This window comes from Salvelinus sp. IW2-2015, unplaced genomic scaffold, assembly GCF_002910315.2.
Source record: "Salvelinus sp. IW2-2015 unplaced genomic scaffold, ASM291031v2 Un_scaffold998, whole genome shotgun sequence".
Lineage (NCBI taxonomy): Eukaryota > Metazoa > Chordata > Actinopteri > Salmoniformes > Salmonidae > Salvelinus > Salvelinus sp. IW2-2015.
The window spans coordinates 155,011-181,440 of NW_019942680.1; the positions used below are offsets into that span (position 1 = coordinate 155,011).

The 26,430-nt window shown below is 42.6% G+C and overlaps 1 protein-coding gene across 4 annotated transcripts; it reads right to left on the reverse strand.

Annotated features, from left to right (window-relative positions):
- Positions 1-6,974: 6,974 nt before the first annotated feature.
- Positions 6,975-25,526, reverse strand: ilf3b (interleukin enhancer binding factor 3b). Of its 4 annotated transcripts, none has more exons than XM_024136719.2 (19): positions 25,440-25,526; positions 21,029-21,119; positions 20,280-20,500; positions 19,932-20,112; positions 19,522-19,669; positions 17,202-17,293; positions 14,635-14,730; positions 14,303-14,414; positions 14,111-14,208; positions 13,444-13,555; positions 13,248-13,361; positions 12,901-13,106; positions 12,602-12,772; positions 12,342-12,479; positions 11,679-11,819; positions 11,436-11,556; positions 9,875-9,925; positions 7,892-8,281; positions 6,975-7,799 (listed from the first exon to the last, which is right to left on the reverse strand). In XM_024136719.2, exons 2-19 carry the CDS (start codon positions 21,029-21,031, stop codon positions 7,669-7,671), a joined length of 2,526 nt encoding a protein of 841 aa, XP_023992487.1. In that variant the 5' UTR covers positions 21,032-21,119; positions 25,440-25,526; the 3' UTR covers positions 6,975-7,668. The 4 variants fall into 4 exon arrangements, with proteins under 4 accessions (XP_023992487.1, XP_023992486.1, XP_023992489.1 ...); XM_024136718.2 differs by having other exon boundaries at positions 21,029-21,122; positions 25,440-25,512; XM_024136721.2 differs by lacking the exons at positions 6,975-7,799; positions 7,892-8,281 and adding an exon at positions 8,647-9,262 and having other exon boundaries at positions 21,029-21,122; positions 25,440-25,512.
- Positions 25,527-26,430: the final 904 nt, after the last annotated feature.

Sequence of the window (26,430 nt, forward strand, 5' to 3'; positions counted from 1 at the left end):
CCTCAGTCTCTAGGGTGTGGGAGCGTAATCTACACAGCAACAGCGCCGAACATCAAGGAGCTCCAAGAGGCTGGGACCAGCCTGAGCGCCTGCGATTGGTTTAAACCACGCTCAGCCTCTACTGTGATAGGCCAACAGACGGGTTGGAACTACTTCTATCACAGTATAATAACTGTTGTTTGTACACATTTTAGCAGTCTTCTGCTTTACCCTGCGTGGTGATACAGTGAACCCGTATATACGAAAATTGCATTTACCATTTATCGCTTGAGTTTAATAAAAATACTTAAAGTATATTCGGTGACTCTGAATCACATTTTATCCTGATACCAGATTTGAATTGACGCAACCCTTAACATGGTGACCCCCGACAGTGATCTGGTAAAGGACTTCGCTGGAGATTGTCCGGCCGATTGACCATTGCTGTCGTCAGACGGGTGTGTCTCACAACTCCAGACCGGTCAACTAAAAAGGTAAGCAGACACCTATTGTAAAAAACKAAAGTTCTGCACATTGGCATTATCCAAATGTAGTTTTGTGAGACACCTGTTTGATGTAAGTGACCAAATTATATGATTGATAAAATTTGAAATATAAATAACAATAGCTGTTGAATGTAAGAAGCGTATGTTGTGGTGAATGCAATTTTGATTGGCCAAGTATTCAATGATATGACAGTGAATGCAATGTACTAGGTAGACCAGAAGTTCTACTTGATGTGTGTGTAGACCAGAAGTTCTACTGATATGTGTGAGGGTGGGTCGAAGAACCTACTAGGGTGAGTGTGGATGAACGGCARTATAACGTGTATGTAATGTATTAGGTGGGTCGGCGTACGTACCGGTTTGTGTGTGAGTAAGTTAATAAACTTGCTGAGCGAATGAAGGTTGATTATAGAATCAATCGAGTGAGTGTAATACATTAGCCATTGGTGGGCGTACTGATGGCGGTTTGAGTGAATAGTAATCCAGGCCAGAAGTTCTGTTTTATACTATTACAGGCCAGAAGTCCTGTGTTATATTGGAAATAAGATAAGTTTATCGAGCGATTGTAGTGCATTGGGTATTAAGTTGGCGCACTGATACCAGGTTTGAATGTCCCATAAGGAAATTGGTTAAAGTCCCCCAGGCCAGAAGTTCTGCGTTGTATCATTGAATATTCTTCATAATGTTGAGGGGGTTAAAGTAAAATGTGTGTGTAAAGCTGTAATACTTTTGCTGTRTGTTTTTGGATTGAACTGTTGACTGGAATGAATGCATAATACGGTGTAAGCTTAAGTAGAAATGTTTATGTAAACATTGAATATATAGCGCTGTGTACGTTTGAGTTGAATTTTTAACTGAATTTTCTACCCTGATAGTTACACCATATAAGGTTCAGATAGTATAATGGTCAATCAAGAGGTAGAAAAAGTGTTGAAAACATTGAAATCAACGCTAGAAGTCAATGAAGGTAAAGACGGAAAGGACTGGAAGAAGAAGGGGGAAAAACTATATAGAGAATGGATAGCAGGGGGCAGCATTGCCGCGCCCACTGGTCTCCCAGTTGATGGGGAGCCTGGTAGGATACTGGAGACGCTGAAGCGGAAAAMATATAAAGCCTGTTCTGAGTGGAAACGGGGGAGAACCAACAAAAGGGAAAATAAAAAACGCAATGGAGAAGTCTAAATTGAAGGAGCGCATAGGCTTGGCTATGCTGGAGAAACTTAAGAAAATGTGTACAGAAGAAAAGACTACTCAGGCCAGATACCCGTCCACCCCCACGGCGCCCCCACCCTATGAAAGCCCTCGGGTAATGGCCCCCGTACTGGATCTCAATGCTACAGTAAATTATCACAAAAGACCAGACGATGACAGCAGTGGAGGAGTTTGGTGCCAGGTGACTGAAAAAATMAAAAAGGAAGTGGAGGTGCTATTGGAAGCAACCAGAGAACTGAGTAGAGGAGTAGCCAGCCTTAGTAAAATACAGGCTGGAATGGAAAGCATGTGCATGGATGGAGGAAGTGAAAATGGGTCCGTGGAAGGGGGAGTCATTTGGACTGAACTAAGTCAAACTGCACCACAGGATGCGGAAGACAGAAGGAGAAGGGCCATGGATGACCTACAAGAGAAACTAAGAAGAGGAGAAGAGGAAGTGAAAATTTGGGAGAAAATTGTGAAGGAGCTGGATCGGGCTAAAAAGAGTCGGGAGCTACAGAAACCAAGGAAAGGAGGACCTTATGTCAATGTGGGAGCATATAGCCACGAAGGAGGTGAGGATGAGGAGATGGGCATAGATAGGCTCCACAATGATCACCAGCAGGTAGAAGCTGAATTGAAATTCATATGTGGGCATTTTGAGGGGGGTGTATGGTCCGATCAGGAGGCCGCACCCGCCTTCCACACCAGGAGCAAGACCAGGTTGGGAGGAGCAAACATGATGCCACTAAGACAAATACCTGGTGGACAGACAGTATACAAGCCCTGGGCTCACAGGGATTTGCAGACTCTGATAGACAGTCTGCCACTACCAGAGGAGTCTGGATGTCGATGGGTTAAGGCTTTCGATAGTCTTACTGCAGCTGATGATCTTACCGTGGGTGACATGCTGGCTGTAATGAACAGGTGCATGGGAGATCAGGAATGCCRGGAGCTCATGACTGACGCAGGTCTACGAGGCAGATACGCCATAGAGACCCCATTTGATCAATACCGAAATGGAATGTGGGCTGCCATCAGAAGGAAATATCCTACTCAACCCAGACCTCAGCTAATGAAGACCTTGACTCTGGGGGATGAAGAGAGCGTGCCAGTATATAGCAAGGATTCTATGGAGACAGGCATGGAATGCAGAACCTGACAAAAACGAGATGAAACACCTGTTCCTAGAACAATGCATGAAGGGACTGCCTGAACATGTTCGTACAGAACGCGAAAAAGTAGTGGGAATCACCGCAAAAAAATGTCATGGAATTCACAGAAATCGCACAGCATCATGTGGAAAGATGCAGAGAAGGTAAAAGAAAAGAGGAGGAGGAACTGAAACAACTACAAAAAAAAGGTTCTGAAGAAACAACTGCTGAAGACAAACCTGCTAGACAAATGCCTCTCACCAGCACTCCACAGCCTGGCCCGCTTGCGTCTGATGGGAATACCAGTGATACGGTTGCTGCAGTAGTACAAACCATGGCTGGATTGATGGCACCCCAGAGAAACGCATATGGCGGTCAGCCCCCTTTTACTGGATGGCCCTATTACAATCAAGGACCACAACCGGATGGACAAAGTTCTGTGTGTTACAGATGTGGTGGAGAAGGTCACTGGTCTAGAACTTGCAGAAACCCACCTGAACCTGGTTCAATGAGGAGTGCACTATAGATGCATGGTATAAACGACAACCAATTTATCTTTGCAACGGGGGGTGGGGAATGTGATTACTGGGATTACATGATCACTAACTCTGGTCGTTTTTGGGAATGGAGAAGGGGTTACCCGTATAGCCTAGGAGACCCAACCAAGGTGGATAGGTTCTCCATTATTTGGGGAAGGGGTGAAAATCAGAAGGATGTTTGTAAAGGTGATGAAATCCTACTAACCATAAAATCTGTCAAGCTCTCTGATGCAGGTACATATACCTTGGGGATAGAGCGGTCTGGCGCCGATCTTATGGGTTCCTTTGAAACAAAGGTGCTGCCAAGACCGTTTGGTTTGCTGGTTTGCTATAAAAAAAAAAATAATAATAAAATAGCTTATTTTTAGTTTAATTCATTGCTTTTTGTTCCACAATATATCCTTGTAATCTTTTACCCTGTATGTTGTCCTACCTTATGTCAAGGTTTAAAGTTCTTGGGTGGTTGGTAGCCAACCTAGTACCTGTTAGGTGTAGCAGGGTGGACTAGATGGTTTTTATTCTTTATACAATAAAGGTGTGTTTCTTTTAATCTTTGTATTCTGAGTGTGACACCCTAAAAGGGTGTCAAAAGGGGGAATCTAAAAACCCACCGATGTTTTTTATCTTGTTTTGCTTAAAAATAATTATCCTCCTAGATTGAAGGTTTCAAGTTCCTGGGTTCAACGGCAACCCAGTATATGGATACATAAATTGGTTACACCCCATGAGGGTGTAAAAAGGGGGAATTGTGAGGATCTGTGTTTATTGCGCTATAACCCAATACTATATCACATGTGATATAATATTAGCAACTGTTGGCCTGGGTGCCTGTGTGTGTGTGCTGGAAGTGACATTGTGCCCCAGATAAGTGTGCTGAGAAGCTGTGGTTAACCTTGAGSGGGAACAGTATGCTTTCTATGCAGGTGCAAATAGTCCAACAGTGTTACAAAACTGTCTGACCTCAGTCTCTAGGGTGTGGGAGCGTARTCTACACAGCAACAGCGCCGGACACCAAGGWGYGCCAAGAGGCTGGGACCAGCCTGAGCGCCTGCGATTGGTTTAAACCACGCTCAGCCTCTACTGTGATAGGCCAACAGACGGGTTGGAACTACTTCTATCACAGTATAATAACTGTTGTTTGTACACATTTTAGCAGTTCTCTGCTTTACCCTGCATGGTGATACAGTGAACCCGTATATACGAAAATTGCATTTACCATTTATCGCTTGAGTTTAATAAAAATACTTAAAGTATATTCGGTGACTCTGAATCACATTTGATCCTGATACCAGATTTGAATTGACGCAACCCTTAACAATATGCAACTTTTCAGGGAAGTTAGGGAACCAATATACATAAGCAGTTAGGAAAGCTAAGGCTAGCTTTTTCAAACAGAAATTTGCATCCTGTAGCACAAACTCAAAAAAGTTCTGGGACACTAAAGTCCATGGAGAATAAGAGCACCTCCTCCCAGCTGCCCACTGCACTGAGGCTAGGAAACACTGTCACCACCGATAAATGAGAATTTCAATAAGCATTTTTCTATGGCTGGCCATGCTTTCCACCTGGCTACCCCTACCCCGGTCAACTGCGCTGCACCCCCCACAGCAACACGCCCAAGCCTCCCCCATTTCTCCTTCACCCAAATCCATATAGCTGATGTTCTGAAAGAGCGGCAAAATCTGGACCCCTACAAATCAGCCGACCTAGACAATGTGGACCCTCTCTTTCTAAAATTATCTGCCGAAATTGTTGCAATCCCTATTACTAGCCTGTTCAACCTCTCTGTCGTATCGTCTGAGATCCCCAAAGATTGGAAAGCTGCCGTGGTCATCCCCCTCTTCAAAGGGGGAGAAACTCTAGACCCAAACTGCTACAGACCTATTTCTATCCTACCCTGCCTTTCTAAGGTCTTCGGAAACAAAGTTAACAAACAGATCACCGACCATTTCGAGTCCCACCGTACATTCTCCGCTATGCAATCTGGTTTCCGAGCTGGTCATGGGTGCATCTCAGCCACGCTCAAGGTCCTAAACGATATCATAACTGCCACCGATAAGAGACAATACTGTGCAGCCGTATTCATCGACTTGGTCAAGGCTTTCGACTGTCAATCACCACATTCTTATCGGCAGACTCAACAGCCTTGGTTCACCAACTACTTCTCAGATAGAGTTCAGTGTGTCAAATCGGAGGGCCTGTTGCCCGGACCTCTAGCAGTCTCTATGGGGGTGCCACAGGGTTCAATTCTCGGGACGACTCTTTTCTTTGTATATATCAATGATGTCGCKCTTGCTGCTGGTGATTCTCTGATCCACCTCTACGCAGACGACACCATTCTGTTTACTTCTGGCCCTTCTTTGGACACTGTGTCAACAAACCTCCAGACAAGCTTCAATGCCATACAACACTGCTTCCGTGGCCTCCAACTGCTCTTAAATGCAAGTAAAACTAAATGCATGCTCTTCAATCGATCGCTGCCCGCACGTACAGCATCACTACTCTGGACGGTTCTGACCTAGAATACGTGAGAACCCAAAATATGCACTTGTTTTTCTCCAATGTTTGTAAACATTGTAAATGTGAACAAACACCATAGCCTCACATGGTTAAAACAATAATTTGTGTGTCATGGATGGTCAGTCCTTGCATCCATAGCTGTCTATTAATCTCAGTGGTTACATTTCTCCAGGCCCATCCCTCAGCTTTTTACCAAAACAGAGGCGGCGTCCATATTGTTTTATCTGTGGATTTGCCCTTTAAACAGCTGCATATTATCAAGTGTTACCAACAAAAAAGTAAACAATAGGCATATAGCAAATGCAGCATATATCATTCATTTTTCACATGTAAATGGTACTTTTCAGTAGTGCTCAAAGCATGCCATGAGCTCACCATTTATTTTTCAACTCAAATCAATGAGCCCAAACAAAATCATAAACAGAGTAGGGCTGGCTAATAAATCCTTAGTTTTGGGTTATGCTCAGGTAAAACAATTTGGCTAATCTATACTTCCATATTTCCAAGTCCTATTCTTGAAGATCAAGGGGTATACATTAGAACTGGAATTCTGACTTTGGTTTTTAATGTAAGGATATAATCCTATTATATGGAGTAGAAAGCAATGGGTTAGATTAATAGAAGCCTACATAGCCAACCCTTAAAGTACAATTTAACATCCATATATGGCCAGCTATGTAAACTAACATTGATTTATCCTACAATAGATGTGGTTCAATTGGTAACATACATTTGTCTTCCAATGCATTTTATGGGCCAAGTAATCTAAGCACTGAATGTAATCAGAATAAATTACTGAGTTTGGGTAATCCAAAAGTTGTTACTGATTATAATTTTGGACAGGTAACTAATTTTGCTGATAGCTACCTTGAGGAAAAATKTATTATGACAGATGTGGTTGTCCCACCTAGCCATTTTAAGATGAATGTACTAAATCACTCTGGATAGGAGCGTCTCCAAAAGGACAAATGTAACATTTCCTTGCACAATGTTGACTTCAAAATCTATTTTCTGATATCTGGGAGGGAACGTAAGGTTAGTAGAGAGCCTCTTTCATGAAGTGAAATGCTTGGTCGACACACAAGTTGCTTTCCTCCAAAATAAAAGTCCTTTATTGATACAAACACCACACTTTCTTATACACGGTTCTGAGAAAAAATAAARTAATCCCAACCACCAAATCTACTTTGACCAGAAATGTGATTGACATTTAAAATGTTTTCCTAGTAATTTCCAAAATTATTTGTTAAAATTAAAACTACAGAAATACGTCAACTAAAACATTGAAAAATAAATGTCTAAAATTACAAGCAAATACTTCAACAAGCAAGCAGTTGTCCAGGCCCATTGTATTGTAAAAATGAACATTTAAACAAATCCTCAGMCAAAAACAACTAGTGGTCAACATAGTTAACTTTTTGTGTATGGACAGAAATAAAATCATAGCTGGGGGTAAAAAAAAAAGGTGATGTGTCATTCCCTCTTTTTGGGTGGTAGTGATGTGGGGGAGGGGAAATTGGTGGAGTGCATACAAATAAAATAAAAGCGTGAACACTGACCAAACTGATGAAATAGACCATTTGATTCAGCCGTGGGGAGCTGCCAACTAATAAGTCCAGGTTATTACTTTAAAGTWAAAAAAATTACCAAATGCACGTAGACATGGAAAAACCATGGATCACAGGACAGCCACCATCGCTTCTTTGGAGAACGCTTGTGACAGGGTTGTGGGGTGGTACTATGGGGCTCAGATGGAGGTATGCCGAGGGCGGATTCAGTCTATCTGTACTGGTAGTTCACAGTGGGGTCTCCCCTGCCGTATCCTACTGGGTTGTGGTATGGAGCTGGATTTGCACCATAGCTCTGGTTGGCTCCTGCCTGTGCGTTGTAATTTGACTGATTTCCATAACCTATGGAAGAGGAAGTTGATTAGTGAAACTCTCGATAAAACAGCTTAGGTTACGGTGTACTTGTGATCCCCTTTGCCGAGAATCCATCTTACCGTCGTAACTGTAGTCTTGGCTGGCAACAGCGCTGCCCGTCACCTGGCTGGGGTAGGCAGTGCTGTAAGGATAAACTCCTGCTCCTGCCTGGTTTTGATTGAAGGTCTTATTGCCTTGCCCATAGCCCTGGCCATACTGGTTATAGGCACTTTGGCCAGGGGTGGTCTGGTAGGCCCCCCCACCAACTCCTGGCGGTCCAGGGAAGGTTGACTTGGCCTCCTTTTTGACAGGGGCTTTGGGAGCTGGAGTAGGGGTGGAGTAGCCTCCATCATTCTGGTAGTATGAACCGTAGGTTCCTGCAGCTGCCACGCCTGTAGTGCTGGCCGCAGGGACTTCAGTAACGGTGCCAGCAGCCGCAGCTCCACCATTTGCTCCACTATTGTAATAATCTAAAAGAAAGAGACATTAGATTAAGAGGGGGTTTTGTAGAGAGTTCCACTGGTGTCACACCCATGCTTGTGAATATTAATACATTGCATTTTCAAGAAAGTGAAGCGTTTCACTAAAATTGTAGTACCACATTATTGTATGGGATATCACATTTATTTTTTAAAAACATACAAGACTATTTTTACTTCACAATCATAATGCAGAATGTCAAAATCATTCTTGTGCAAGTATCAACAGCGCTGTGGTTCTTTCATGCCTAAAGGTGCCTCACGTGTGAGGTAAATGAGGGGCATTGTGAACATTGTCATTTTCAAAGTAAGACTAGCATGTAACCACCATCATGCATCAATAAGCCACAATTGAGCAATTCTGACATTTTAATAAAAAACTGCAAATATTCAAAGCAGCCTTATGATCCATAACAAAATGCAAAAAAAACTAAAAAACATTGACAATGAGGTGATTGATAATACATTTTCAGACAACAAAATGAAATAAGACCGTTCACATCAGAAGAAAAAACTTTTTTTGTGTGTAGACATTCAAGACAGATGGCCAACAATGGGATCAACTCCCCAGTCTGACCCACTCCAATGTGCATGTCATCACAGTGGGCCATTATCCATCAGCCAACCATAATGCTCTGGTCTCAATACCACTAAGGAAGGCAGTCTATTGGGAAAGTGTGGCTGTGTCTTTTGGCATATCCAGGTGTCCAGGTACGTCCCAGGGTTGGCAGAGGGTATGGAAGGTGACCAAAGGCAACATGCACTCACTGGCCTCCCATCTCTCTAGGCGTTGGGACATAAGTCGTAGCGGGTAAGCAAAGGGACAGTTCTTTCCCGGGGGAGTGATTGGAGTTCATGTTGCAGGAACACTATAGTTTGCTCCTCTTTCTCTACATTTTGTTTTGATTTAAAAGATTGGGATGATCTATGTAGCAAACTCGTGGTAGCCATAGCAGTCTGAGACAAAGTCACCTAAAGAATGAGACAGAGCAGAGAAGGAAAAATGGAATTAGATTGGTTTGTTTTTTGCCATAAAAAGTGGCATGTGTCAATGACTTGGTCAAATTGTTTTCAAACTGCTTTTTTGTTTTTTGGGACTTTTAGATTTCTCTGCTCCTGTCACGCTCAAGAAGGTGTTTCCTCAGAACAGGCTGCTGGGGGGGGGTCAAAGTGATATAGATTGAGTCCTGTGGCTTAACAAAGCAGAGAAATGTAAAATCATAATCAAACCAGGAATAAGAGCACTCAAGTTTCTTCTTTGGTAGTTTGTTTAGATGACATTCAATGGCATACGCTCCAAAAACAAAAAGATACTTTAATTAAAGATTTCTTAAACTTTTCCAGGTCTTGTATTGTTGGAAACCTCCAGATGTATGCCACTAACTCTCCACCAAGATGGCTGAGCATGTTGTGCTCTGATCAAACCACACTGAACTTCTGCTCATCTTACAATGCGTGTAGAGTGAGAACCCCTCTTGTAGTGGCCTCATGATAAAGGTGGACATATCAAATAAAAAACAGACTAGGAGTCGCAAGACTATTCCAGGGATTGGAAGATGAGGATAAGGGAAAATCAATACTCACTATAGCCTCCAGAGTTTCCATTGTTCCCATATCCATAACTTCCATAGCCACCTGAGGAGTTAAGCAAACCAACCATTACATTTCTCAGCTGATGTGAGATGTTGCCTACCATTTAATGTTGAAGAACAGTATTTACAGCATAAAGTCAATTCAGGGACAGAATACACAATAATTGCATGTAGTGCCTTCAAAAAGCACTCACACCCCATGACTTATTCCACATTTTATTGTATTAGAGCCTGAATAACAATTTTATTAAATTTCTGACCTGACAGTCTACACACAATCACCCATAATGACAAAGGTAAAAAATGTTCATGGACCCCCMAAAAATATATACATACACTAATTTACATAAATATTCACATCCCTGGGTCAATACATGTTAGAATCACCTTTGGCAGCGATTACAGCTGAGAGTCTTTCTGACAGCTGAGAGTCTTTCTGGGTAAGTCTAAGAGTTTTACACACCTGGATTGTACAATATTTGCACATTAAAAAATATATATATATTCAAGCGCTGTCAAGTTTGTTGTTGGTCATTTGTTAGTCATTGCTAGACAGCAATTTTCAAATCTTGCCAAAGATTTAAAAGCTGATTTAAGTCAAATCTGTAACTATGCAACTCCGGAACATTCAATGTCTTCTTGATAAGCAACTCCTGTGTATAGTTGGCCTTGTGTGTTAGGTTATTGTCCTGCTATCGTCTCCCACTGCCTGACGGAAAGAAGTCAACCAGGTTTCTCTCTAGGATTTTGTCTGTGCTTAGCTCCACTCAGTTTCTTTTTTTATCCGGAAAAACCCAGTTCTTAAAGATTACAAGAATATCCATAACATGATGCAGCCACCACTATGCTTGAAAATATGGAGTGTTACTCTGTATTGGATTTGCCCCAAACATAACACACTGTATTCAGGACAAAGTTAATTGCTTTGCCACATTTTTTGCAGTATTAGTTTAGTGCCTTGTTGCAAACAGGATGCATGTTTTGGAATATTTTTTACTCTGTACAGGCTTCCTTTTCACTGTCAATTAGGTTAGTGTTGTGGAGTAACTACAATGTTGATCCATCCTCAGTTACTCCTATCACAGCCATTAAACTCTGTACCTGTTTTAAAGTTACCATTGGCCTCTGAAATCCCTGAGCGGTTTCCCTCCTCTCTGGCAACTGAGTTGGGAAGGACGCCTGTATCTTTGTAGTGACACGCCATCCAAAGTGTAATTAATAACTTCACCATGCTCAAAAAGACATTCAGTGTCTGCTTTAAAAACAATCCATCTACCAATAGGTACCCTTCTTTGAGAGTCATTGGAAAACCTCCCTGGTCTTTGTGGTTGAATCTGTGTTTGAAATTCACTGYTCGACTTAGGAACCTAACAAATAATTGCATGTGCGGGGTACAGAGATGGGGTAGTTATTCAAACATTTTACATTGGGGTAATGTGTTGGCCAGTGACAAAAAATACATTTTATCAACAAAACGTGTAACAAAACGTGGAGAAAGTAAAAGGGTGTGAATACTTTGAGGGCACTGTACGTAGCATATAGCTCTGTTTTACCTTGACCATAGCTGCCACCATTATTGAACCCTCGGCCCCTCCCCCTGCCACGCCCTCTACCTCTGCCCCTGGGAGTGGCTGCCGGGTCACCAGTCGGGTCACCCATCATGCCAAACCCATGCTGTTGGAGAAAACACGAGGACTAAATTGACAGACAGTTCAGCAGCAACCATCATTACTCAGTTAATTTATTTTACAAACAATAGCAAGCAAAGATATACAGTAAGGCAGAGGGAATCTTACCATTGGGAGTTTCTTCTTCTTGGCTGCCTCAGTCACAGAGCCCTCTGGGAAGAGTTTGTCCAGGGCTGCCAAGGCAGCATAGGCTTTGGCCACCTTCTTATTGGAGCCAGTCCCTTGGAACTTCTGTTCGTCTATCTCCACCTGGAACAGGAGGAAAGACAGGTCAATACATAGACTCAGGCAAGAACAGAATAAAGCATGGGACACAGAATGTGTCAAAGCCAAGCTCATGTTGTTATTGTCCATGTTTAAAAGGACAAGTTCAATTTATTTGAACCAAATTTCAATTTGTATGTTGTTATAGAAGTGTCCAGACACTGTTTTGAAAAATGTACCTCACCAATATACTTCCTTGTTGCTCGTTCTGCAGTATGGGAGCCACAGATAAACATGAACAAAACTCCAAAAACACCCAAATGTAATGTTAGAAATGACAAAGCTCTCAGTATAGTGATGCAGGGGTAAATACTCAAAACCAAAACACAAAAAATTTAATTAAATATAAATAGACACCTCTATAAAATTTAAATAAAATCGAGATTTGGTGCAAATAAAGTACATTTCTTCATTCATTGAAGCAGCTGGATATTTACTGTTAGATCCTAAAGGCATCAGTCTGGTTGCAGGGTGGATGGGCACTTCATCCACACCTGAGACACTAACCTCCATGACGAAGCGTTTGTCGTGGCTGCCTCCGGTCTCTGAGATGAGCTCATACTTGAGGCCACGCCGCTTCTCATTTAGCTCCATCACAGGGTTCTTCCCATGTTTGGTCAAGATTGGTCCCTGTTGACGAGCACTCTAAGACAAAGAGACAGACATTTTAATTTCTCTGTAAACAAGGCCAATACAAGAAACTGGAGTCAAAACCGAGCGTAGTGTCCAAAAACATGGTTTTTAGTTCTACTCAAGGGGACCCATACCTCTGCACCGTCTGTGGCCTCCACGCTGTCCGCCCCTGTGGSTGCGGTGTCCATTGCGATGGGAGTGATGCAGGGTTTCACCTCCTCCACAATGGCCGTTGCCACCTCAGTCTTCACTGGCTCAGCAGTCTTCAGCTCCACACCTGTGGGGAGGCCCATGTCCTGGAGGACCTATGATTGGGCCAGGCARAAGATTGGAAAGGAAAATATGTGAAGCGCAGCAGACAATAGTTACAATCTTCAGATTTCATGACAACACACCAAACGCTTAGAACATCTACACCATTTACCCCACTCACCTTGACAGCAACGTGAAGCTTGGCAGTGCGTTTGGATGGGCCTGAGGCTTCAAAGCTCTTGCCGTCCACCTCCACAGCCATGGTGAAGACTGGTACGTGCACCGGGCCAGTTTGGGAGAGGAGTTTATACTGCAGGCCAGGCTTCAGCTGGTTCAGCCTCATCAGAGCATTCATGGCCTGGGGAGGCTCCGACTTCTCATCTGGGGCTAGTGAAGATTAGGATTAAAAAACACTGCCACTTAATAAATTGTTTTGATCCAGCCAAGGGTGAAATTAAAAAGAGTAGCCGAATTTGCATGCTAACACTGAAGAACTGCGCTGAACAGGAAGAACTAAGCAACACCTACATTTCTTTTGCAGCTTCTTTTTTTTCTTGTTTGGGCTTTTGTCCTCCCCTCCTTCCTCCTCCTCGATAGGCCTCTTCATTGGTGGGGCGTAGGTTGTACTGGGGGGGATTTGGACTGCAACAAAAACACAGGGACTGCTGAGCCTTTCCAAAAAATGGACACTAAGTTGTATGCACACGTCTGCAGCCTGGCTTACCTGTATAGTCAATGGGGGTCTCGCTCCTGGGTTTCCGGGGCATTTTGGAGGGAAGGGGGTCCATCCCTAGCACTTTGTGAAGCTGTCCGAAGGCAGACAGCCTTAAGGCATGCTGAAAACAGATGAACAGGTGGTGATTTTTTACATTCACTACAGCCACCATAATCACACCCTGTCGTTGGTGTAGATATAATAAAAAATAATAAAAAAAGAGAGAACACTTTCACCCCCTTTTCTCCCCAACTTTGTGGTATCCAATTGGTAGTTAATCTTGTCTCATCGCAGCAACTCCCGGATGGACTCGTCCTCCAAAACACGACCAACCAAGCTGCACTGCTTCTTGACACAATGCCTGCTTAACCCGGAAGCCAGCCACACCAATGTGTTGGAGGAAACACCGCACACCTGGCGATGTGCATACGGCTGGCGACGTGCATGTGCGCACCCGGCTCGCCACAGGAGTCGTCGCTAAAGCGCGATGGGACAAGGACATCCCTGCCGGCCAAACCCTCCCCTAACCCAGACGCCGCTGGGCCAATTGTGCGCCGCTGGGTCTCACAGAGACTGGACACGAACCAGGATATCTAGCGGCCAGCTAGCAACTGCGATGCAGTGCCTTAGACCACTGCCCCACTCAGTAGGCCCTGTGGGTGTAGATGTGACTCACCTGGGCACTCTGTGTGAGGTCCTCCCTCTGCTGGAGGTCCAGGTGGCCAATAGCATCTGTCAGCTCCTTCTCACATGGATCACAGATTCCAGCACCATCTAAAAACAAACAGGCAAATTATTACATCTTTTGGCTTGTGATGTGGAGCAGAGGTGCGAGGACATGTCCTCTCCGCTCTTTGAGACTACTCACCAGCCATGAGGATTCCAGAAGCCAGACACTCCAAAACTCTTCGCAGAGCCTCTCCTGCCCCCATTGGCCGGTTCCCTGTGCCAATTGCTTTCTCACACAGCAGCTCTATTGGCTAGAAGGGGTGAAGGGAAGATTTTTGAATTTTGTCCAGATGTTTGGCAAATTGGATAAAAAGGCTGTAAATAAGAAATTGTTGAAGTTTGATGTACTAAGCCCCTTAAATAAATTCCCATCTTACACATCAAACCTGACCACTGTAATTAGAATGACATTTCTCAAMCCAAATTCGCATTCGAAGAACCAGCTGGCAGAAAATGCTGCTGGTGACTCACCCATCCATGCAGTGGGGCCCAAGTGGGGACGCGGGAGCACAAGTCCCTCAGGATGCGGATGACGATGACACAGGACCTCAGCCCATTGGCCCTGGCCTGGAGACACAAGCAGGGAGGGGGAGGAGGGAGAGGGAGCCTTAGTAAAACAAGAACTCACAAAAACACGAAGCAGCAGCTACATCAAAAAGCCACACAGACTAACGGCTCTGCTTTGTCATTATTGTGGTACAGAATGGGAAGAGTGCAGCATGAATCTGATATTTGTTCTGTCTGCAGATGTGGTTATTGAATTTAATATCCAACTCCATGTGTGTGAAATAAAAAGCAGATTTGATCAGTGGTACAGTAATAGGTATGACATAGTGGTGATTGTTGAGCAATTGTTTTTCTTGCAGCTCTGTATCAAAAATGTGTCAACTTGTGAGATTCTGTTAAATGATGAGGGAGAAGGGGAGTCAATGTAAAGCCAAATGCTGACATGGAAAAATGTAGGACAATGACAGTATTTATAATCTGCTTAGTTTAATGAGTGGTGATACAATAACCTTTAGAGCTACTGTAAGGTGTATGGGGTATACCAGGGGCCTCATTTATAACCATTGCGTGAATTTAACAGTAAATATGTGCGCCATTTCTGAAAAGACTGCGCACGGACAAAAGGATTTATACAAACTTTGCATTTTCCCCGTTAGAAATCAGACCAGTCCTATTTTTTTTTTTTTAAGTGTGCGCGTTAATTAACGAGCATGATAACTCCACCAGAAAACACCCATATTTCACATTTTATGGTGACAATAATGCCCTTATTTGCTGTATACTAGTATTAGAATTAGGCAAAGACAGCATCTAAAGGAAATAGCAATGGTGAACTTGATCAAATGTCTTGTGTTGGCAGAATGTTTTCTTTTGCTGTATCTGACTGTTTCTGAAAGCCAAAATTAATTGCAAATTGTGGACCTGTAAACAGATCGTTGAATGCAATAATGTTTTGAATTGACTTTTTCCCCACAAACCTAAATATGTAGCAATGCCCACAAGTTCTGAAACAATATCTACTCTGAAAAAAATGAAAACTACCGTAGGCCTACACACTTCAATGCAAAAGATCAACTGCCTGTTCACCGGTTAAATTCTCCTGTTGGATGCATAGACTAAAAACATGACATTATAAATAGCACATCCAATTGGCCCAAATGAGAGATGTGTCATGGTAATGTGTTGTATGGCTACTTCAGGAATATAAACTCAACCGTCTTAACATGGCCAGAAAAGTTGAGGAATGTATTATACAAAAGTTTGATGTATGTATTATGCTTCTAAATAAAATTGTCTACTGGAGAAATTTGACATAACAGTATTCAGACGTAGGCCTAGCCTACAAACGTCAATGAAAAAGGTGAACTGTCTGTTCTACTGTTAAACAGCGTTTTGGAATGGATCACAGAGCAAAATACAGTAGTAAATAGATAAGCTATTTCAAGTAACGTAAGTCAAATTCAACGAGCGATGGGAAGAATGGTAGCCTACACCAACTTGTTGTAGGCCTATAGACCATTTTGCGAGTAGCCCTTCAAATCACGAGTCTGAAAAGGTGAAAAATGTATTCTGCAATGATCATGTGAGTGAAATAGGTTTTTATTTTAGAATTCTAAGAAAATAAAAAACATTTTGCTCTTCTCACTAAATGGCAGATTTTGGCATTAATTTTAGCTAGGCCACCGTTTGTTATGAGTAGGAGTAATATTCCCCATTAGCACAAGGCTACCACTTTCACCTTGCAATGTAATACTTCAACAACTAGAAACTGTGCTTATGCATGGTCTAAAGTTCGCGGGAGGAGAGGCACATTCTCTCAGTTCAGTTTTTTTAATTAATGCCAACATTGGTGCATGCATGTTTTGGGGCATATTTTGTGCGTAAGCAATGTTTATAAATGAGGGCCCAGAAGACGGACTAGTGAATTTTACATTTTCTAACTAAGGTGCAATATTCCTTTCTTGTGGCACACAGAAAGCTGAAACAGCCAGAGCATGGGGGATTGGAGCCTACACACTCTACAAGAACAGGCTACAGAGATGGTGCGCTTACAGTTAAGAGCGAAAGATGACAGTTCACTATGATGACTAAGAATCAACATAGTCCACAACGAGGAATCAACCTCAACACAATATGATGGTACAGAAAAGGGTCGTCGATTGATAATATTTGAGAAATATTGCACCCGAGCAAGTTAGTTCCACATCTCTGATCAAAATTAAGCAGTGGTTTAAGACAACGGTTGCTTTGAGGGGATTATTGAACGTCCTTTCTAAAAGCAGCATTGAACATTTTCAATGACACTGAAATCAAACCTGTTAAGTCAGCAGAGCATCTCTACAAGGTAATGACAAAGGTTTCGTTGGAAACGCTATAAAAACCACAGAGTAAGAAGTCTACTACAGGTGATAGATACACTTCGAAAGGACATTTAAAAATAAAAACACAGGAAAAACGACCAAAGAAAGAAACTGCGTCAAATGGAGAAAAAAACTCAACTACTTTAAGACAAATAAAGACAAGATGCAAACCTGGAACCACTTGGCGTGGCGAAGAGATGCCAAGGCAGTAAGGCATTTCTGCCTGTCCAGAACATCCGGGGGATCGTTGACTGATAGCGTTTCTATTGGCGGGTGGAATAAGAAGACAAGGTACAGTTTGACCAAGGGGGGTTCTGTCACACGGCCAGGGGGAGTAGGCAGCTTTCCCAAACCACAGGCAGGACGGGGAAGGGGAGGGGGACCCCCCCACCTGGAGAACTTAATGGTCTGAACCTCTCAGTGAAACTGCAATTACACTAAAGATATGTAACTTCAACCCACTTCAGAAACTGCTGTTAAGTGGGTGATTTCTTAAGATCACTCCCAGTAGGCCTATATGGAGAAAAATGTGTATGGATGTAAGATTACAGTGGGAGTGAATTATCAAAAGGGAGGTTGTCTCCATTATGTTAACTCAATGTCAACTYGTATGCCTCAGCCCAGTTATGAAGTCTGAGTGCTTTGCTATAACAATGAGAGGTAGAGCCCCTCCCCTTCACCCCTATACTGGGTGTACTGCTTAGCCCCTTCCGAGACAGAGAGCGTCCAGTTGGTCAAAGGTCCAGCGTCCCTAAAAATTGACAAACTAGAAGGCTTGACAGAGAGAATCAGATGCACAAAATTATCAAAACAAGTCCACACTGCAGCAAAACTGATGGCCTTCAAGAGCCAAACTGGGCTTCAATGTTGACACAGTTATAGATAGGCTAGGTTGAGCCTGTTGGTACATCAACTTCCCGTTTAGAAAGTCTGAGGGGAACATGGGCCGCCACCGACTAGTACCTTTCCCATAATATACAGTGGCCTCCGTAATTGGGCAAGTGAAACATTTTGTCTTCTTTTGGCTCTATACTCCAAAAGTTTGGATTTGAAATCCAACAATGACTACGAGGTTAAAGTGCAGACCATAGCTTGTTGAGGTATCTATACCGGGTGAACCGTTTAGAAATTACAGCACTTTTTGTACAAATTCACTTGTGTATAAAAGTAGTTAGTTTAGTATTTGGTCCCATATTCATAGCAGCAATGCTACATAAAGCTGACTCGACATTTGTTGGATGCATTTTCTGTTTGTTTTTGTTGTGTTTCAGATTATTTTGTGCCCAATAGAAATATGGTAAATAATGTATCGTGTCGTTTTGGAGTAACCTTTATTTAAATAAGAATACTTTCTAAAACATTCTACATTAATGTGGATGCTACCATATTATGGATATCCTGAATGAATGTGAATATGAGTGTGAGAAAGTTGAACGCACAAATAACTCCCAAGACATGCACCTCCAAATACAATAACAGGGGAGGTAAGTTTTTTTGGGGTGTATGATATTTGTGTATCTAACTTCAACAAATAAATTATTCACGAGTCATTCAGGATTATCCACAAGCTTGATGTAGTCATTGTTTGCTATGAACATCGGACCAAACACTAAACTTATTACTACACAAGTGAATTTGTCCCAATACTTTTGCCCCTAAAATGGGGGGGGACTATGTACAAAAAGGCTGTACTTTTTTTTTTAACAGTTCACCGATATGGATGAAAATATTCTCAAATTAAAGCAAACAGTCTGCACTTTAAGCTCATTGGTCATTGATTTCGTATCCAAACTTTTGAAGTAGAGCCAAAATTTTAAAAATGCTTCACTGTGCCAATAATTACAGAAGGCACTGTAGGTATCTTGCATTAATTATTGAACTTATGACTCCCTCTGCGTCGGACAAACCCCCATGGATTGGATTTACAAAGACTGCGATCACAGTTGTCCCCTGATTTTGACTGTGACTGGGAGAAGTGACATTCAGCCATGCAGAGTCAAAGAGCCCCTGGCGTTATCTGTAACCCGTGTCCTCCCTGCTGATGAACAWCAGTCAATAGCCCACTGCTGGGTCTAGTAACCAGAACACTTGACAACACTTTGCAACTCATTTTTGCTGCAATGCAAACCGTTCATCAGTGTTCAGTATAAAACATGCAAACAAAGTGGTGTTTGTTTTTTTGTTATTCTCAGTAAGCCTTCATATAGTTAATGTCTGGACTCCATAGGGAATAGAAAACCCTTTTCAGTCAGTAACTAGCCTTTCTATACTGTGTATTGGGCCATCAAAAATGTACATCACATTACATGGAACTACGAGAGTCTAAAGAGCTATAAACATAGCATGGTTTCATTACATGACAGTTCCCACATATCCCCTAGCTCCATTGAAGGCCCAATAAACAATATCTGTCTAGACTGGCTGCCTGCCTGYTTAGTCTCCCTGCCTAAGGGGGCGCCAGTGAACCGTCTGCCCCTGTGTGGCAGCCTACCTCCGGCAGCCTGTTTCTCCACCTCCTCGCGGACCAGRGGGGACGTCATGTTGATAGTCAGGGTCAGGGGAGGCTCCTTGGTGCTCTTGATCACGATGGTGGCTTCACGGATGACCTGAGTGACCTCATACTTGTCCTCTGTGATGGTCTGCCAGGTAGAACAGGAGGGATTGTTAATACAATAGCCATGTAGTGGCTATCCCGCCAAGCAGTCAAGGTCATGTGCCACCAAGAAAAAAACGGTCAAAAAATATTTGCTACGGAATTCAGTTGCGACTATTCTTCCCAAATGAATGCATCACCCCACAACTGAAATGATGCAGGAGAGTATATTCTCGAAAGGTCAAATTCAACTTCAAAGCCAACTGAATATGAAGACACAGAAAACACCAGAAGGTGAATGGACTCACCTTGAGTTGCACAGCCAGGTTGTCTGCCACGTTCTTCAGCAGGGTGATGGTGGGTTTGTCCTTACACAGAAGGACCAGCTCCAGGTCCAGGTCCCCCTTCAGCAGCAAGCCCTTGGCCACCAGGCCCACCCTCATCACCCCACGCAGGGACCGTGTGGCCTGTTCCGACGCCTTGGGCTCACTGACAGAGGAGACATGCGTACCCAGGTCAATTACCTTTGAAACTTAAAGCTGAAAGTGATGCTGCCTTCATCAACACTCCAGCCTTGATGGTGCAAGAAATATTTCTACGCAACTGACATGTTGTACACCATGCACCATTTTGAATACAATTTCCCACTCCCTTACCTTTCTTTATCAGACTCGGTTCCGTCTGGCTCAGACTTGACCACCTTCTCCTGCTCGTCCAGCCAGTCGGAGACAGCCTTGAGGGCGCGCTCCGTGTGGGACACCATGTTCTGCACACCCTCCAGCTCCTCCTGTGTGGGGTACACAGCGGAGTGCTTGGCCATCACGTGGCGGTCATCGTTCATGAAGATACGCATGGATCGGTGGCGCAGGGGAGGAGGCTGGATGGGAAAAGAGGAGTTATTTTAAGGAATTGACTTCAGCAGGTCACAATTGTAGTCAGTAAGTGGCTTTGATAGGAAGAAACAGTAATATTGTGATAACCTTCACCCCACTGTAATTCTCAATACAGTAATTTCACTTAGTCAGCTTTCACTGTCCTTACATAATCATCCATAGACTACTGCTGGGTGAGAGTCGTGTACAATTAGAAGTGCAATCAAATGCAAGCAGGAGCATGTGTTTGAAATGCCCAGGGCAGTTTTGACTGGCAGCAACCTGAATTACCCTTACAAYGGACATTTGTAGAAATTGATTTTTTTATCGGTCTACTTGTATGCCACGTCATTGTTAACTTACAAATAATCTTCTCAATCAATTATGTCAGACAAATACAGTTGATTGCTTAAAGAGCCAAATTATTATAGTGGTGAGGCTATTAAAATGTAAGCGCTCCATGTTCACTACCAAATAGAAAGTGTTTACACAAAATAGCCTTCCTAAAAATGTGTGTATAAGAAAAGAGGTACCATAGTTGCTTTGGGGTCTTCGATCCTGTGTATATGGCAGTGATACAAGAACAGGTACTTCCTGAGAGAACACCAACACTGCTGCTTGGTTCTGCTGAGAACAAAAGGGACATGCTTAAAATGAGCAAAGCAATAAAAGGATGCCAGATTCCCTTAGAGTAGCAGATGTCATTTTTTGCTAATATAAAAACATGGTATTTAAGGGTAACAGAACATAGGGATTTCTTTGAACAGACCTAAGGATGCACCTCCCTAAAGTGGAGGGTGGCTTTGCATGACACGGGAAATTCCATGCTAACGGAATTACACAGACTCCAATTTTTCACTTTAAAATGTATACCAAACAAACCATTGATTTATATGTTTAACAAACCAACAACTATGCACATTGACTGCTTTAAACAATTTAAACAGGAGTCTCAGCATAATTCAGATACCACGGAATTACCCATAGGCTAAGTGTGCTGAAACAGCAGCAACAAGGGTGTTCCTACTGTAGCCTGTTGCAAACCTGGGYTGTGTTCAGTAGGCACGGAATGGAGGAGTAAAAAAAAATAAAAATAAAAAAGGACTCAGAGCATCGTTATTGGACAAGGTTGCGCTAAAACTTTTCTCCTGTTTTGAGCTTCACTGTATAAAACCCAGCGCCAAAAGTGATCTGATATCCCCATTGTTGATTTTTTTTTAAATGGGCTGTTCCATCATTGTAGGCCTACAGATAATGAGCAGGACACCGGTCACATTCTTCCTCCCAAAATTAAAAGATGGGAGAAGTTGKACCAGGGCCGAAGCAGTGCCAGAACACAACTGTAGCACAATCCTTGGGGGCACCAACAGCATCTACTTTCAAAACACTGATTCAATCAGTTTGATTATGAATCAGTCCTGCAGGAGCAGATGCCAGATATGTTAGTGACTAAAACGTAGCTCTACCAAGGAAGATTAATTGGGCTACTGCCCCTATATACCAGTATGACTCCGAGAGCAATAACGACCTAAAAAACATTGTTCTTCAGTTATCCGCGAGTTTGAAATTAACATTTCAGAGCCAGTGTACAGTTCTGAATGATGAGGCAAAGGGTATCAGTTACCAGACAGACCTGCTGTACATGCACAGTCCTAAAGCCAAAATGTATTTAACACGAGCACACTGCACTTAAAATCTATGAACGGTTCATTGCAGTTGACATCAATTAGAAACTGGCAGTACCCCACGGCTTGAGTCGCTCAGTTCTGACAGTAAACCTGGCTGAGAAGTCATCCAAGGTACACAACCAAACCTATAATTTCTATCATGTGTCAAATCCCTCCATTCGGGAAACTAGCATTGTAATGGCGGCGATATGTGAATGCTTCCATACAGCCGTTACGCCTTAGCTAGTGTAAAACGGCAGGAGCAATTTTTCAACTAACATTTACAGTGATAACTTGCCCAATTCACCAAAGTCTCCAAACCCATCGCTAGTTGCAGAAGAAACATTTGAATTTAGAAAATGCGCCGTTATTAAATTACATACATTTTCCCTCAGAGGTATAACAATGTATATGCCGCCATCATAGAGTATTTTTGTCTCTCATTGTTCAAGACGAGTGGGTGTCCAAAGTTCTGCACGTCGTGTGAGCAAAGCAGAAATAAAGCGTCACTTTAATGACACTCGCCTGTTTTGCTCAATGAGAGAAGACAAAGATACTCTAACATGGCGGCATATACATTGTTGGATTATCTCACAGAGCAACAATGGATTGAAATTTAAAGAACATTTCCCAAATTTAAACGTTCCCCCTACAACTAACAATGGGAGTAGAGACGACAACAATACTGAGAAGTGACTGGTTTGGATTTCTCCCTGACCAAAATGGCTGCCATTATCAGTACTATTCTGGCACTTTGAAGGTTTATGACATAGATACTATTACATTACTAGAGGGGCTATGGCATCCAGGCTCGATAGCTAGCTAACTACATGACTAGCTGCGGAAAAAAACATTGCCGTGGCTCTACCAACCCAGGGCCCAGCCAAGTACCGTAACTCCATGAGGATGGAGAACAAGCCACACCTTTTTGGGGGGTGGCTTGTTGTTTTGTAGTTTTCTATTCAATGCCATTATAGTATCCATTGACTTAGGACACAAATTGCAGTTCCTATGCCTTCCACTAGATGTCAACAGTCTTTAGAAATTGTTTCAGGCCGGTATTCTGAAAAATTAGGACGTAAGAGCAGTCTGAATGAGTGGACCCTAAAGTGTCACAGAGCTTTTTCATGCGCGCGACTGAGAGAGTACCTTTCTTGTTTACCTTTTATATTGACGACGTTATTGTCCGGTTGAAATATTATAGATTGTTTAGGCTAAAAACAACCTGAGGAATGAATATAAACATCGTTTGACATGTTTCTATGAACTTTACGGATACAATTTGGATTTTTTGTCTGCGTTTAAGCATGTGGATTACTGAAGAAAACGCGCAAACAAAACGGAGGTTTTTGGATATAGAGACTTTATCTTGCATCTGACTCGCTGCTTTAGTGTCGCTATTCGGGGTGGCTATGTGAGGAAAACGGCATGTGAACGGCAGGAGCCTGTGAATGAGGCGATTGGCAACAAAGGTCTGGAGGTTATTGCAGAGGAAAATGTCACAATGTAGAACTGCCGCCAGCGCAGGATGCAGCGCGGTGTCTTTCACCCTTCATATAGCTCTTCAGGACTGATTCACGAATGCTCGCAATGTCAGTCTGATGCATTTGTTGCACTTTACACAGTGTGGGTTGGTTGGGTCCAGTGGTTATATAAAAAAAAAGTGGGTAATATATAATGACCAAAAATATAAAAATGCAACATGTAAATTGTGGGTACCATGTTTCATGAGCTGAAATAAAAGACAGCAACAAAATTCTGCTATGCACAAAAGGCAGGATTAGATGTAAATTTGCCTGCCATTTGGTATTTCATAAACATGAGCATTTTCTGTTCTCTCAATTTAATTCAAGTACTTTTCCGAGTACCAACCTGAAAAAATGTCTGATGTTGAAGGTATTCCAGTAGTTTTTCAGAGTACCAAATTCAAGTACTTTAAGGCACCTTGTGCAAACCCTGTTGAGAGCAAACCGAATAATCCAATACAAAACTACATTTACATTGAGCGGTAGGTATATGGTTCATTCAGCACCAATCTAAAAAGTTGGGTAAACAGTACTTTCCTGTGGATATTTTGTCTCGAATTTCAAGCAGCTGAAGGACAAACCACTGACAAGTGTATATGTAATTGTATTCAACATTCTGGCTTGTCAGGAACATTTACATGACCATTTGTTACCCAGGGCCTAGCCAGCAGATCTGACCTGCTTGCTTGCTTAGAGTGGCACTAGGGTTGGACAGGCTTCCTGTCTAGATTAAGACACTGTGGCGCCGGCACAAAATATGGCTTGGTTAAACACACCTCAATCCTGGGATGATAACTGGTTGAACACCAAATTGTCCCATTATCCCAACTGTTACACCAAGAAGACTGAAAGACTGCTTGATTTTAAGTAAACAGATGTTTGTTCTAATGCTAGTTAACAGTAGCCATTATGGAATGGCATGTCATTTGAACAACAAAAGGAGCCAATTGGCAGACACTGATATTCCAAAATGGCTGCTGTGGCTTATGCTTCCTGAGGAAAAGGTCAGTTTTCCTGAAAAACTACCAGTTGATCAATGCGACAATTCAGCATATAGAGCAATATTTTGCATGGGCTCTGTGGTGTATTTATCTACACAGGAACGCTGTCTGACCCTAGTCGGTGTTGCTGTAAGCAAGTGGGTAGGATCGGCTGGCTAAGAGAATCCTTCCAGCCGCCATTTTAATTTCAAGCCTTAATTCAGTGCGCCAGTCTGGAATATGCCCCCTGCACTAGTCACACCACGATTAGACTGCTAACTATGTGGGTATAGATAAATAGTTAAATATAAAATGCCATATGTGATCGCCATGATATTGTGATAACATTTTATGAGATTAACGTCAGCTAGCGTGGCTAGCCCAAGATGGTCGTGTCCTCGCATTGTAGCCAACGTTGACTAGCCATAACTATATAGGCAATAATATAATGGACAAAATCCTGCATTTGCTTTCAATTCCTATTCGCGTATCTTATTTTTTCTCCATAATCTAACGTTAGGTAGCTAGCATGGTGCCTTACGACGTGCTGCCTTGCTTGTGGTTCGAGCTGAGGGAGCGTTCTGAACAAAGAGGGCTGCTGCTAGGCTAATGTTAGCTTGCGAGACGTAATTCGTACAACGGCAAATGAGTGTCACCGGTAATATAGTTGCTTAATTCGTGTTCATAGGGACAGTGGTAATCATTAAATCAATCTGAATAGTATGTGCATCGTTATAAAACACACCAAATAAAACATCCTTCTAGACTTACCAATTCAGCGACGCTTCGCTCCAACTCTCCTCGCTGAGGAGCAGAAATGACTACACACACCTGAACAGCAAATTCTGAAAGCTAATTGGGCGAAAGTAGCATGTGACCAAAGAAATAGCCAATCCCGTTTCACCTTTCGATGTCTAGTCTGAAACGTAAAGTACTAGCTAGCTAGTTCACGAGTCAATCTCGTACTGTGGGATAATCACCAGCCAATTTCCCAAAATTACATAGATACTATAAATCATTATTTAATGATTAACTCTATACACCATGCCCTGTTTATCCAGGATACAAAATAGTTATCATTTGATATCTGGGGATTCCATTAACGCATGTGACCGAACACACACATTTCAGACAGAAGATGTGGTGGATTTAAACAATAAGGCCCGAGGAGGTGTGGTATATGGCCAATATACCATGGCTAAGGGCTGTGTCGAGGCACTCCGCGATTAGTCGTAGTAAGACCAGCCCTTAGCCGTGGTATATTGGCCATATATCAAACCCCAGAGGTAATGTTTATATAACCACCTTTCAAACAGCCCTCTTATTTACCACTTTCTTGCAGGCCCCTTTATACATATCAGTGGGTGATTGGCAAATTTGGAGGGGAAAGGTGGTTTAAACCATGGGGACTGTTTTCATTTCAAATTAAAGAGGCGTGAAGTGTTAATGAATTTCCCTGCAAAAGAGCAGCGAATCATTCACACAGACCCAGGGTCTGTGAAAATGCAGGAATCATGACAAGATTTTTAGGTGTGTTTTAATTTACCATGTTTTAATCTGGACTCCATTAAGGTGACTTAAAGTTACCTGAACAAAAATATGAACGCAACATACAACAATTTATAATATTTTACTGACTTACAGTTCATATAAGGAAATCAGTCAATTTAAATAAATTCATTAGGCCCTAATCTATGGATTTCACATGACTGGGAAAACAGATATGCATTTTTTGGTCACAGACACCTTGAAAAAAAGGGTA